Here is a 14,711-nt window from a genome sequence, read left to right as displayed (position 1 = left end):
CCTGGCATTCCCCTGTACTGGGGCATATAAAGTTTGCAAGTCCAATGGGCCTCTCTTTCCAGTGATGGCCGACTAGGCCATCTTTTGATACATATGCAGCTAGAGACACGAGCTCTGGGGGTACTGGGTAGTTCATAATGTTGTTCCACCTATAGGGTTGCAGATCCCTTTAGTTCCTTGGGTATTTTCTCTAGCTCCTCCACTGGGGGCCCTGTGATCCATCCAATAGCTGACTGTGAGCATCCACTTCTGTGTTTGCTAGGCCCCGGCATATTCTCACAAGAGAGAGCTATATCTGGGTCCTTTCAGCAAAATCTTGCTAGTGTGTGCAAAGGTGTCAGCGTTTGGAAGCTGATTATGGGATGGATCCCCGGATGGCAGTCCCTAGATGGTCCATCCTTTTATCTCAGCTCCAAACTTTGTCTCTGTAACTCCTTCCATGGATGTTTTGTTCCCAATTCTAAGAAGGGGCAAAGTGTCCACACTTTGGTCTTCATTCTTCTTCAGTTTCATGCGTTTAGCAAATTGTATCTTATATCTTGGGTATCCTAAGTTTCTGGGCTAATATTCACTTATCAGGGAGTATATATTGTGTGAGTTCCTTTGTGATTGGATTACCTCATTCAGGATGATGCCCTCCAGGTCCATCCATTTGCCTAGGAATTTCATAAATTCATTTTTTAATAGCTCCATTGTGTAAATGTACCACATTTTCTGTATCCATTCCTCTGTTGAGGGGCATCTGGGTTCTTTCCAGCTTCTGGCTATTATAAATAAGGCTGCTATGAACATAGTGGAGCATGTGTCCTTCTTACCAGTTGGGACATCTTCTGGATATATGCCCAGGAGAGGTATTGCGGGATCCTCCAGTATTACTATGTCCAATTTTCTGAGGAACCACCAGACTGATTTCCAGAGTGGTTGTACAAGCTTGCAATACCACCAAAAATGGAGGAGTGTTCCTCTTTCTCCACATCCTTGCCAGCATCTGCTCTCACCTGAATTTTTGATCTTAGCCATTCTGACTGGTGTGAGGTAGAATCTCAGGGTTGTTTTGATTTGCATTTCCCTGATGATTAAGGATGTTGAACATTTTTTCAGGTGCTTCTCTGCCATTCGGTATTCCTGAGGTGAGAATTCTTTGTTCAGCTCTAAGCCCCATTTTTTAATGGGGTTATTTGCTTTTCTGGAGTCCATCTTTTTGAGTTCTTTATATATATTGGATATTAGTCCCCTATCTGATTTAGGATAGGTAAAGATCCTTTCCCAATCTGTTGGTGGTCTTTTTGTCTTGTTGACGGTGTCTTTTGACTTGCAGAAGCTTTGCAACTTTATGAGGTCCCATTTATCTATTCTCGATCTTACAGCACAAGCCATTGTTGTTCTATTCAGGAACTTTTCCCCTGTACCCATATCTTCGAGGCTTTTCCCCACTTTCTCCTCTATAAGTTTCAATGTCTCTGGTTTTATGTGGAGTTCCTTAATCCACTTAGATTTGACCTTAGTACAAGGAGATAGGAATGGATCAATTTGCATTCTTCTACATGATAACCACCAGTCGTGCCAGCACCATTTGTTGAAAATGCTGTCTGTTTTCCACTGGATGGTTTTAGCTCCCTTGTCAAATATCAAGTGACCATAGGTGTTTGGGTTCATTTCTGGATCTTTTTTATTTTTTATTTTTATTTTATTTATTTATTTATTTATTTTTTCCATTTTTTATTAGGTATTTAGCTCATTTACTTTTCCAATGCTATACCAAAAGTCCCCCATACCCACCCACCCCCACTCCCCTACCCACCCACTCCCCCTTTTTGGCCCTGGCGTTACCCTGTACTGGGGCATATAAAGTTTGCCTGTCCAATGGGCCTCTCTTTCCAGTGATGGCCGACTAGGCCATCTTTTGATACATATGCAGCTAGAGTCAAGAGCTCCGGGATACTGGTTAGTTCATTATGTTGTTCCGCCTATAGGGTTGCAGATCCCTTTAGCTCCTTGGGTACTTTCTCTAGCTCCTCCATTGGGAGCCCTGTGATCCATCCATTAGCTGACTGTGAGCATCCACTTCTGTGTTTGCTAGGCCCCGGCATAGTCTCACAAGAGACAGCTATATCTGGGTCCTTTCGATAAAATCTTGCTAGTGTATGCAATGGTGTCAGCGTTTGGATGCTGATTATGGGGTGGATCCCTGGATATGGCAGTCTCTACATGGACCATCCTTTCATCTCAGCTCCAAACTTTGTCTCTGTAACTCCTTCCCAGGGTGTTTTGTTCCCACTTCTAAGGAGGGGCATAGTGTCCACACTTCAGTCTTCATTTTTCTTGAGTTTCATGTGTTTAGGAAATTGTATCTTATATCTTGGGTATCCTAGGTTTTGGGCTAATATCCACTTATCAGTGAGTACATATTGTGTGAGTTCCTTTGTGTATGTGTTACCTCACTCAGGATGATGCCCTCCAGGTCCATCCATTTGGCTAGGAATTTCATAAATTCATTCTTTTTAATAGCTGAGTAGTACTCCATTGTGTGGATGTACCACATTTTCTGTATCCATTCCTCTGTTGAGGGGCATCTGGGTTCTTTCCAGCTTCTGGCTATTATAAATAAGGCTGCTATGAACATAGTGGAGCATGTGTCCTTCTTACCAGTTGGGGCATCTTCTGGATATATGCCCAAGAGAGGTATTGCGGGATCCTCCGGTAGTACTATGTCCAATTTTCTGAAGAACCGCCAGACTGATTTCCAGAGTGGTTGTACAAGCCTGCAATCCCACCAACAATGGAGGGTGTTCCTCTTTCTCCACATCCACGCCAGCATCTGCTGTCACCTGAATTTTTGATCTTAGCCATTCTGACTGGTGTGAGGTGAAATCTCAGGGTTGTTTTGATTTGCATTTTCCTGATGATTAAGGATGTTGAACATTTTTTCAGGTGCTTCTCTGCCATTCGGTATTCCTCAGGTGAGAATTCTTTGTTCAGTTCTGAGCCCCATTTTTTAATGGGGTTATTTGATTTTCTGAAGTCCACCTTCTTGAGTTCTTTATATATGTTGGATATTAGTCCCCTATCTGATTTAGGATAGGTAAAGATCCTTTCCCAATCTGTTGGTGGTCTTTTTGTCTTATTGACGGTGTCTTTTGCCTTGCAGAAACTTTGGAGTTTCATTAGGTCCCATTTGTCAATTCTCAATCTTACAGCACAAGCCATTGCTGTTCTGTTCAGGAATTTTTCCCCTGTGCCCATATCTTCAAGGCTTTTCCCCACTTTCTCCTCTATAAGTTTCAGTGTCTCTGGTTTTATGTGAAGTTCCTTGATCCACTTAGATTTGACCTTAGTACAAGGAGATAAGTATGGATCGATTCGCATTCTTCTACATGATAACAACCAGTTGTGCCAGCACCAATTGTTGAAAATGCTGTCTTTCTTCCACTGGATGGTTTTAGCTCCCTTGTCGAAGATCAAGTGACCATAGGTGTGTGGGTTCATTTCTGGGTCTTCAATTCTATTCCATTGGTCTACCGGTCTGTCTCTATACCAGTACCATGCAGTTTTTATCACAATTGCTCTGTAGTAAAGCTTTAGATCAGGCATGGTGATTCCACCAGAGGTTCTTTTATTCTTGAGAAGACTTTTTGCTATCCTAGGTTTTTTGTTATTCCAGATGAATTTGCAAATTGCTCCTTCTAATTCGTTGAAGAATTGAGTTGGAAATTTGATGGGGATTGCACTGAATCTGTAGATTGCTTTTGGCAAGATAGTCATTTTTACAATGTTGATCCTGCCAATCCATGAGCATGGGAGATCTTTCCATCTTCTGAGATCTTCTTTAATTTCTTTCTTCAGAGATTTGAAGTTCTTATCATATAGATCTTTCACTTCCTTAGTTAGAATAACGCCAAGATATTTTATATTACTTGTGACTATTGAGAAGGGTGTTGTTTCCCTAATTTCTTTCTCAGCCTGTTTATTCTTTGTATAGAGAAAGGCCATTGACTTGTTTGAGTTTATTTTATATCCAGCTACTTCACCGAAGCTGTTTATCAGGTTTAGGAGTTCTCTGGTAGAATTTTTAGGGTCACTTATATATATACTATCATATCATCTGCAAAAAGTGATATTTTGACTTCCTCTTTTCCAATTTGTATCCTCTTGATCTCCTTTTGTAGTCGAATCGCTCTGGCTAATACTTCAAGTACTATGTTGAAAAGGTAGGGAGAAAGTGGGCAGCCTTGTCTAGTCCCTGATTTTAGTGGGATTGCTTCCAGCTTCTCTCCATTTACTTTGATGTTGGCTACTGGTTTGCTGTAGATTGCTTTTATCATGTTTAGGTATGTGCCTTGAATTCCTGATCTTTCCAAGACTTTTATCATGAATGGGTGTTGGATCTTGTCAAATGCTTTTTCTGCATCTAACGAGATGATCATGTGGTTTTTGTCTTTGAGTTTGTTTATATAATGGATTACATTGATGGATTTTCGTATATTAAACCATCCCTGCATCCCTGGAATAAAACCTACTTGGTCAGGATGGATGATTGCTTTAATGTGTTCTTGGATTCGGTTAGCGAGAATTTTATTGAGGATTTTTTCATCGATATTCATAAGAGAAATTGGTCTGAATTTCTCTATCTTTTTTGGGTCTTTCTGTGGTTTAGGTATCAGAGTAATAGTGGCTTCATAAAATGAGTTGGGTAGTGTACCTTCTACTTCTATTTTGTGAAATAGTTTGTGCAGAACTGGAATTAGATCTTCTTTGAAGGTCTGATAGAACTCTGCACTAAACCCATCTGGTCCTGGGCTTTTTTTGGCTGGGAGACTATTGATAACTGCTTCTATTTCTTTAGGTGATATGGGACTGTTTAGATGGTCAACTTGATCCTGATTCAACTTTGGTACCTGGTATCTGTTCAGAAATTTGTCCATTTCGTCCAGGTTTTCCAGTTTTGTTGAGTATAGCCTTTTGTAGAAGGATCTGATGGTGTTTTGGATTTCTTCAGGATCTGTTGTTATGTCTCCCTTTTCATTTCTGATTTTGTTAATTAGGATTTTGTCCCTGTGCCCTTTAGTGAGTCTAGCTAAGGGTTTATCTATCTTGTTGATTTTTTCAAAGAACCAACTCCTCGTTTGGTTAATTCTTTGAATAGTTCTTCTTGTTTCCACTTGGTTGATTTCACCCCTGAGTTTGATTATTTGCTGCCGTCTAGTCCTCTTGGGTGAATTTGCTTCCTTTTTTTCTAGAGCTTTTAGATGTGTTGTCAAGCTGCTAGTATGTGCTGTCTCCCGTTTCTTCTTGGAGGCACTCAGAGCTATGAGTTTCCCTCTTAGAAATGCTTTCATTGTGTCCCATAGGTTTGGGTACGTTGTGGCTTTATTTTCATTAAACTCTAAAAAGTCTTTAATTTCTTTCTTTATTCCTTCCTTGACCAAGGTATCATTGAGAAGAGTGTTGTTCAGTTTCCACGTGAATGTTGTCTTTCCATTATTTATGTTGTTATTGAAGATCAGTCTTTGGCCATGGTGGTCTGATAGGATACATGGGACAATGTCAATATTTTTGTACCTGTTGAGGCCTGTTTTGTGACCAATTATATGGTCAATTTTGGAGAAGGTCCCGTGAGGTGCTGAGAAGAAGGTATATCCTTTTGTTTTAGGATAAAATGTTCTGTAGATATCTGTCAGGTCCATTTGTTTCATAACTTCTGTTAGTTTCACTGTGTCCCTCTTTAGTTTCTGTTTCCACGATCTGTCCATTGATGAAAGTGGTGTGTTGAAGTCTCCCACTATTATTGTGTGAGGTGCAACGTGTGCTTTGAGCTTTACTAAAGTGTCTTTAATGAATGTGGCTGCCCTTGCATTTGGAGCATAGATATTCAGAATTGAGAGTTCCTCTTGGAGGATTTTACCTTTGATGAGTATGAAGTATCCCTCCTTGTCTTTTTTAATAATTTTGGGTTGGAAGTCGATTTTATCCGATATTAAAATGGCCACTCCAGCTTGTTTCTTCAGACCATTTGCTTGGAAAATTGTTTTCCAGCCTTTCACTCTGAGGCAGTGTCTGTCTTTTTCTCTGAGATGGGTTTCCTGTAAGCAGCAGAATGTTGGGTCCTGTTTGTGTAGCCAGTCTGTTAGTCTATGTCTTTTTATTGGGGAGTTGAGACCATTGATATTAAGAGATATTAAGGAAAAGTAATTGTTGCTTCCTGTTGTTTTTGTTGTTAAAGTTGGCATTCTGTTCTTGTGCCTGTCTTCTTTTAGTTTTGTTGAGGGATTATCTTCTTGTTTTTTCTAGGGCGTGGTTCCCGTCCTTGTATTGGTTTTTTTCTGTTATTATCCTTTGAAGGGCTGGATTCGTGGAGAGATAATGGGTGAATTTAGTTTTGTCGTGGAATACTTTGGTTTCTCCATCTATGGTGATTGAGAGTTTGGCTGGGCATAGTAGCCTGGGCTGGAATTTGTGTTCTCTTAGTGTCTGTATAAAATCTGTCCAGGCTCTTCTGGCTATCATAGTCTCTGGTGAAAAATCTGGTGTAATTCTGATAGGCTTGCCTTTATATGTTACTTGACTTTTTTCCCTTACTGCTTTTAGTATTCTATCTTTATTTAGTGCATTTGTTGTTCTGATTATTATGTGTAGGGAGGTATTTCTTTTCTGGTCCAGTCTATTTGGAGTTCTGTAGGCTTCTTGTATGTTCATGGGTATCTCTTTCTTTAGATTTGGGAAGTTTTCTTCAATAATCTTGTTGAAGATGTTTGCTGGTCCTTTGAGTTGAAAATCTTCATTCTCATCCACTCCTATTATCCGTAGGTTCGGTCTTCTCATTGTGTCTTGGATTTCCTGGATGTTTTGAGTTAGGATCTTTTTGCATTTTCCATTTTCTTTGATTGTTGTGCTGATGTTCTCTATGGAATCTTCTGCACCTGAGATTCTCTCTTCCATTTCTTGTATTCTCTTGCTGATGCTCGCATCTATGGTTCCAGATTTCTTTCCTAGTGTTTCTATCTCCACTGTTGCCTCACTTTGGGTTTTCTTTATTGTGTCTACTTCCCTTTTTAGGTCTTGGATGGTTTTATTCAATTCCATCACCTGTTTGGTTGTGTTTTCCTGCAATTCTTTAAGGGATTTTTGTGTTTCCTCTTTAATGTCTTCTACCTGTTTGGTTATGTTTTCCTGTAATTCTTTAAGGGATTTTTGTGTTTCCTCTTTAATGTCTTCTACTTGTTTAGCAGTGTTCTCCTATATTTCTTTAAGTGAGTTATTTAAGTCCTTCTTGATGTCCTCTACCATCATCATGAGATATGCTTTTAAATCCAGGTCTAGCTTTTCAGGTGTGTTAGGGTGCCCTGGACTGGGCGAAGTGGGAGTGCTGGGTTCTGATGATGGTGAGTAGTCCTGGTTTCTCTTAGTAAGATTCTTACGTTTACCTTTCACCATCTGGTAATCTCTGGAGTTAGTTGTTATAGTTGTCTCTGTTTAGAGATTGTTCCTCTGGTGATTTTGTTACACTATATCAGCAGACCAGGGAGACTAGCTCTCTTCCCTGAGTTTCAGTGGTCAGAGCAGTCTCTGCAGGCAAGCTCTCCTTTTTCAGGGAGGTGCACAGTTATCTGGTGTTTGGACTTCCTCCTGGCCGAAGATGAAGGCCCAAAACAGGATCTTTCCCAGAAGCTGTGTTGCTTTGGCCTGCAGACTGCCCGCTGAGGAGTCCCTGAATCAAGGTGGCCCCCGCGGAACGTGAGGCAGAAGCCTCACGGGCTGTGCGGACACCTGTGCTCTGACCAGGAAGGTGGCCAGTTGTCTGGAGCCGGAAATGGCGCCTCCTCAGAGGCTCTGTGGCTCTCGCCCATTCCAGAAGCTGCTGGCCTCTGTGTTCCACACTCTCACCCGCAGACCACCGGCCGCGGGGTCTCGGAACCAAGGTGGCCCCCACGGAACGTGAGGCAGAAGCCTCCCGGGCTGTGCGGACACCTGTGCTCTGACCAGGAAGGTGGCAGGTTGTCTGGAGCCGAAAATGGCGCCGCCTCAGAGGCTCTGTGGCTCTCGCCCGTTCCAGAAGCTGCTGGCCTCTGTCTCATTTCTGGATCTTCAACTCTATTCCATTGGTCTACTTGTCTGTCGCTATACCAGTAACGTGCAGTTTTTTTTTTTTTTTTTTTTTTTATCACAATTGCTCTGTAGTACAGCTTTAGGTCAGGCATGGTGAATCCACCAGAGGTTCTTTTATCCTTGAGAAGACTTTTTGCTATCCTAGGTTTTTTGTTATTCCAGATGAATCTGCTGATTGCCCTTTATAATTCGTTGAAGAATTGAGTCGGAATTTTGATGGGGATTGCATTGAATTTGTAGATTGCTTTTGGCAAGATAGCCATTTTTTACTATATTGATCCTGCCAATCCATGAGCATGGGAGATCTTTCCATCTTCTGAGATCTTCTTTAATTTCTTTCTTCAGAGACTTGAAGTTCTTATCATACAGATCTTTCACTTCCTTAGTTAGAGTCACGCCAAGGTATTTTATATTATTTGTGACTATTGAGAAGGGTGTTGTTTCCCTAATTTCTTTCTCAGCCTGTTTATTCTTTGTGTAGAGAAAGGCCATTGACTTGTTTGAGTTAATTTTATATCCAGCTACTTCACTGAAGCTGTTTATCAGGCTTAGGAGTTCTCTGGTGGAATTTTTAAGATCACTTATATATACTATCATATCATCTGCAAAAAGTGATATTTTGACTTCTTCCTTTCCAATTTGTAGCCCTTGTATTCTTTAGCTGTCTGTGTCCTCCTTATAAAAAGGAGAATATTGGTGGTATGTGCAAATAAACTTGGTCCTGTGAAGGCAAAGGAAAGAGAACTGTTTTCTTAAGGTCAGTTGGTCATACTTGATAGTGTCTTTGTGAGACTTTGTCTGAAAGTAACGAAAACACTACCATGACTACCATTAATAAAAATAATTAATAATAAATAAGTGAATGGTGGTATTGGTGTTAGAAGAGGGCCCTTGTCTAGATAAATAACAAGAGTACCTATTTATAGTCATTACAATTCTTTTAAAAGACATTTAAAGAAATATAGAGAAGAATATTGATGTACCTGTTGACTTATTCCATCTTCACATAAAATAACTCTACTGGCTTCCTTGAGGGTATGGGCACTTATCTGGCCTACTTCAGGTTCACACTTATCATGGGCCTATGACCCAATTAGTATGTTTCTTAAGTGCTCTTTGGGAGGTCTTCTGTCAGAAAGAGCATTGTCATTTGGCAGAGTAAAATCAAAAATTGTTCTGTAGTTCTATTTTTTAAGGTTTTGATTTCTCTACACCCACAGTTTTCTTAACTAAATTATTGAGTAGATGATTTTGGGAAACTAATTTCCCCTTTTGAGTCTAAATGTCAAGTCTAGAAATTGAGGATTCCATGGTAACAGTTATCATCTTCCTTCCTTCGAATTTTCTCTGAGAACCAGGGATGGTTACTATAACCCCAGTACTTGAGAACCTGAGGCAGGGAGATTATGAATTCTAAACCAGCTAGGAACACACAGCAAGACACTGTCTCAAAATGAAACAAAACAGAAAGAAACAACAACAACAACAAAACAACCAGTCAGTCAAACAACCAATCAAAAGTAACATTCCTGGGACTGTGACTGAGAGGGTTGTATTTATACATCGAGGAACATATAGCTGCATACATATGTGTAATAGCCACTAAAGAAAAAGGGGCCAAGAATTTGAAAAGAACAATTGGGGATGCAAGGAAATGGGTGGAGGGAGAAAAAGGAAGGAGAGAAATGATGGAATTATATTCCTTTTCAAATGATAAAGACAATAAGCAACTTATCTGGCAGTTAAAAATATGTGGGAATGTTAACCTTTCCTTGATGCTATTTAGGATTTAAGTAAGCTACCAACTACAGCCTTAAAAGAGTTTCTGAATGATTATTATGAATTAGATTCAAATAATGACAGTTTTGTTCAACCTTTTCCCCCTAATCCTTTCACAGAGAGGAAGCCGTGCCAGTGTAAGCTTCCAGATCATCTCAGAAGTTCAAAGTGGGAGGTCCCCAAGGCTGTCCTTTTCTTCAGGTAGTCTAACTCCAGCTACATATGAGAACTCCAACATAGCAATCTATGAGGTAAGACATCTGGAGGTCTTTAATCTGCAGCCTTCCTGGGTTTTAAAAGGAGGCTGTCATTGAAGAGTCTTTGGGTAAAGCTATTGAGACTTTTTTCAAGTTTTTCTGTCTGTGTCCATTTACAAGCTTATTTGGTATTTTTGGCAGTGATTTTCCTCCAAAACTCATCTTCTTACTTGAAACTTCATTCATACTTGAACTTGATGCATTTACTAGGTTTGTGGGTAAAAGATCTGAGATACAAATAGCTAAAATATGCCAGTAATCTCACAACACTATATGTAACAGAAGAAATGATTCTGTGAGTTACTTTTTTGCTGTGAGATGTCAAGAGACACAGATACGGTGGGGTAGTGTTTGGAGGTAATTTTCAAAGTCCAGTTGCCTTTTCTATTCTTTTGTCTGGTGACACTGAATCATTAAAAATCCTTTCTTTTTAGTCACCTGTACTATCTTTGGGAGTAACAGGTTACTTTATGCTTTACAAAATAGAAATCCCCTTTGAAGTTTCTGTCTTTCAAGATTGAGGAGGTCACCTCCTCCCCTATTGTTCTTAGAAATTGGAATTTGACAACCATAACAAATCTTGCATCAGTTGTAAAGATGAGCTGTTTCTTCTCAGCAGGCAAGAGTTAAGCAGGCAGTAAGGAGGAAACTCCACCATCCTTCTGTTCCTCCTAAGTGAGGCCTTCCCAGTGTGGTTTCCTTGTCTTCGGAGATACTCTTGAGAAGCAACAGATACTCTCACCATGAATAGGACATGGAAAGAAAATCTAAAACAGGGAAGAATTTAGAGTTTTGACTGCATTGGATTTTTCCAAGGGAATATTCTCCTCTATCAAAGAAATAATTCACAGGGGGTTTGCTAGGAATTGAACATATTACCCTCCAAACTTTAAGTGTTAAATTTTAATGACCAGCATGATGACATTTAGACCAGCTTGAGATTTTCAGTGAAAAAGTGAGACTCAGACAAATATGTGTTTTTCTCTTCTTTATGGATCCTAGATTTGTATAAATATATAAACCATATATAGAGATACTTGGCATGAATGTAGAAGAAAGACGCAGGGGAAGGGAGAAGACTACTGAGAGGGATGGGGAGAAGTAGGGTATGGGGACATGAATGTGGTACAGGATATTCTTGAAAGAACTTGTCTTTATGAAACCCTTCATGGTTCCCAGACTCCACCGAGACTAGTCTGTACCGGTGAGAGTGTGGACTACAGAAGCTAACAGCTTCTGGGACAGGCTGGAGCCACAGAGCTTCTGATGCAGCCCCCCTTTCGGGCTCCAGACATCCGGGCACCTTCCTTGCCAGAGGATAGGTGTCCGCCCAACCCGGGAGGGAATTGCCAGAGCAACTAGAGGAGACATCTTGGTTCCCGGACTCCACTGAGACTAGTCTGCACAGGTGAGAGTGTGGACAACAGAAGCTAACAGCTTCTGGGACAGGTCCTGTTTCAGGCCTTCATCTGCTGCCAGGAGGCAAGTCTGAATGCCAGATATCTGTGCACCTTCCCTGAAAGAGGAGAGTCTGTCTGCAGAGAGTGCTCTGACCACTGAAACTCAGGAGAGAGCTAGACTCCCAGGTCTACAGGTAGAGAATGACAGAATCATGAGAAGAATAAGCTCTAACCAGAGACAACTATAACAACTGACTCCAGAGTTTACCAGATGGCAAAAGGTAGACATAAGAATCTTACTAACAGAAACCAAGACCATTCACCATCGTCAGAACCCAGCACTCCCACCGCAGCCAGTCCAGGGCACCCCAACACGCCCGAAAACCTAGACCCGGATTTAAAGGCATATCTCATGATGATGGTAGAAGACATCAAGGAGGTCTTTAATAACTCACTTAAAGAAATACAAGAGAACACTGCTAAAGAGTTGCAAGTCCTTATAGAAAAACAGGAAAACACATCCAAACAGGTGATGGAAATGAACAAAACCATACTAGACCTAAAAAGCGAAGTAGACGCAATAAAGAAAACCCAAAGTGAGGCAACTCTGGAGATAGAAACCCTAGGAAAGAAATCTGGAACCATAGATGCGAGCATCAGCAACAGAATACAAGAGATGGAAGAGAGAATCTCAGGTGCAGAAGATTCCATAGAGAACATCAGCACAACAATCAAAGAAAATGCAAAATACAAAAAGATCCTAACTCAAAACATCCAGGAAATCCAGGACACAATGAGAAGACCAAACCTACGGATAATAGGAGTAGATGAGAATGAAGATTTTCAACTCAAAAGGGCAGCAAATATCTTCAACAAAATTATAAAAGAAAACTTCCCAAACCTAAAGAATGACATGCCCATGAACATACAAGAAGCCTACAGAACTCCAAATAGACTGGACCAGAAAAGAAATTCCTCCCTACACATAATAATCAGAACAACAAATACACTAAATAAAGATAGAATATTAAAAGCAGTAAGGGAAAATGTTAAGTAACATATAAAGGCAAGCCTATCAGAAATACACCAGATTTTTCACCAGAGACTATGAAAGCCAGAAGATCCTGGAGAGATGTTATACAGACACTAAGAGAACACAAATGCCAGCCCAGGCTACTATTCCCAGCCAAACTTTCAATTACCTTAGATGGAGAAACCAAAGTATTCCATGACAAAACCAAATTCACAGATTATCTTTCCACGAATTCAGCCCTTCAAAGGATAATGAAAGAAAAAAATGAATACAAGGACGGAAACCATGTCCTAGAAAAAGGAAGAAAGTAATCCTTCAACAAACCTAAAAAAAGACAGCCATAAGAACAGAATGCCAAGTTTAACAACAAAAATAATAGGAAGCAACAATTACTTTTCCTTAATATCTCTTAATATCCATGGACTCAACTCCCCAATAAAAAGACATAGACTAACAGACTGGCTACACAAACAGGACCCAACATTTTGCTGCTTACAGGAAACCCATTTCAGGGAAAAAGACAGACACTACCTCAGAATGAAAGGCTGGAAAACAATTTTCCAAGCAAATGTTCTGAAGAAACAAGCTGGAGTAGCCATTCTAATATCGAATAAAATCGACTTCCAACCCAAAGTCATTAAAAAAGACAAGGAGGGTCACTTCATACTCATCAAAGGTAAAATCTACCAAGAGGAACTCTCAATTCTGAATATCTATGCTCCAAATGTAAGGGCAGCCACATTCATTAAAGAAACTTTAGTAAAGCTCAAAGCACACGTTGAACCTCACATAATAATAGTGGGAGACTTCAACACACCACTTTCATCAATGGACAGATCGTGGAAACAGAAACTTAACAGAGACACAGTGAAACTAACAGAAGTTATAAAACAAGTGGATCTAACAGATATCTACAGAACATTTTATCCTAAAACAAAAGGATATACCTTCTTCTCAGCACCTCATGGTACCTTCTCCAAAATTGACCATATAATTGGTCACAAAACAGGCCTCAACCAATACAAAAATATTGATATTGTCCCATGCATCCTATCAGATCAACATGGACTAAGGCTGATCTTCAATAACAACATAAATAATAGAAATCCAACATTCACATGAAAAATGAACAACACTCTTCTCAGTGATACCTTGGTCAAGGAAAGAATAAAGAAAGAAATTAAGGACTTTTTAGAGTTTAATGAAAATGAAGCCACAACATACCTACACTTATAGGACACAATGAAAGTATTTTTTTTAATTAGGTATTTATTTCAGTTACATTTTTAATGCTATCCCAAAAGTCCCCCACATGCTCCCCCACCCACTCCCCCACCCTCCCACTCCCACATCTTGTCCCTGGAGTTCCCCTGTACTGAGGCATATAAAGTTTGCACGACCAATGGACCTCTCTTTCCACTGATGGCCGACTAGGCCATCTTCTGATATATGCAGCTAGAGACAAGAGCTCCAGGGGTACTGGTTAGTTCATATTGTTGTTCCACCTATAGGGTTGCAGATCCCTCTAGCTCCTTGGTTACTTTCTCTAGCTCCCCCATTGTGGGCCCTGTGATCCACACAATAGCTGACTGTGAGCCCTAGCATAGTCTCACAAGGGACAGCTATATCTGGGTCCTTTCAGCAAAATCTTGCTAGTGTATGCAATGGTGTCAGCATTTGGAAGCTGATTATGGGATGGATCCCCGGAAATGGCAGTCTCTAGATGGTCCATCCTTTATTCTCAGCTCCAAACTTTGTCTCTGTAACTCGTTCCATGGGTGTTTTGTTCCCAATTTTAAGAAGGGCAAAGTGTCCACACTTTGGTCTTTGTTCTTCTTGAGTTTCACGTGTTTTGCAAAATCTATAGGAAAACTCATAGCTCTGAGTGCCTCCAAAAAGAAACAAGAGAGAGCACACACTAGCAGCTTGACAACACACCTAAAAGCTCTAGAACAAAAGGAAGCAAATTCACCCAAGACGAGTAGATGGCAGGAAATAATCAAACTCAGGGGTGAAATCAAACAAGTGGAAACAAGAAGAACTATTCAAAGAATCACCCAAAGGAGGAGCTGGTTCTTTGAGAAAATCAACAAGATAGATAAACCCTTAGCCAGACTCACTAGAGGGCACAGGGAAAGC

At 40.4% G+C, this 14,711-nt stretch overlaps 1 protein-coding gene across 2 annotated transcripts in view; it reads left to right on the top strand.

Moving 5' to 3' along the window:
• The window catches only part of Gucy2f (guanylate cyclase 2f), a 117,991-nt gene that overhangs the window by 44,789 nt on the left and 58,491 nt on the right, over window positions 1-14,711 (top strand). For both annotated transcript variants that reach the window (XM_006528841.4, NM_001007576.2), the window contains one exon: window positions 10,002-10,133. In XM_006528841.4, coding sequence (XP_006528904.1) covers window positions 10,002-10,133 — 132 coding nt within the window. The remainder of the gene's footprint in view (window positions 1-10,001; window positions 10,134-14,711) is intronic.

The sequence above is a fragment of the Mus musculus genome, chromosome X (genome assembly GCF_000001635.26).
Source record: "Mus musculus strain C57BL/6J chromosome X, GRCm38.p6 C57BL/6J".
NCBI classification, from domain to species: Eukaryota; Metazoa; Chordata; class Mammalia; order Rodentia; family Muridae; genus Mus; species Mus musculus.
This window is presented reverse-complemented; position numbering and strand designations above follow the sequence as displayed.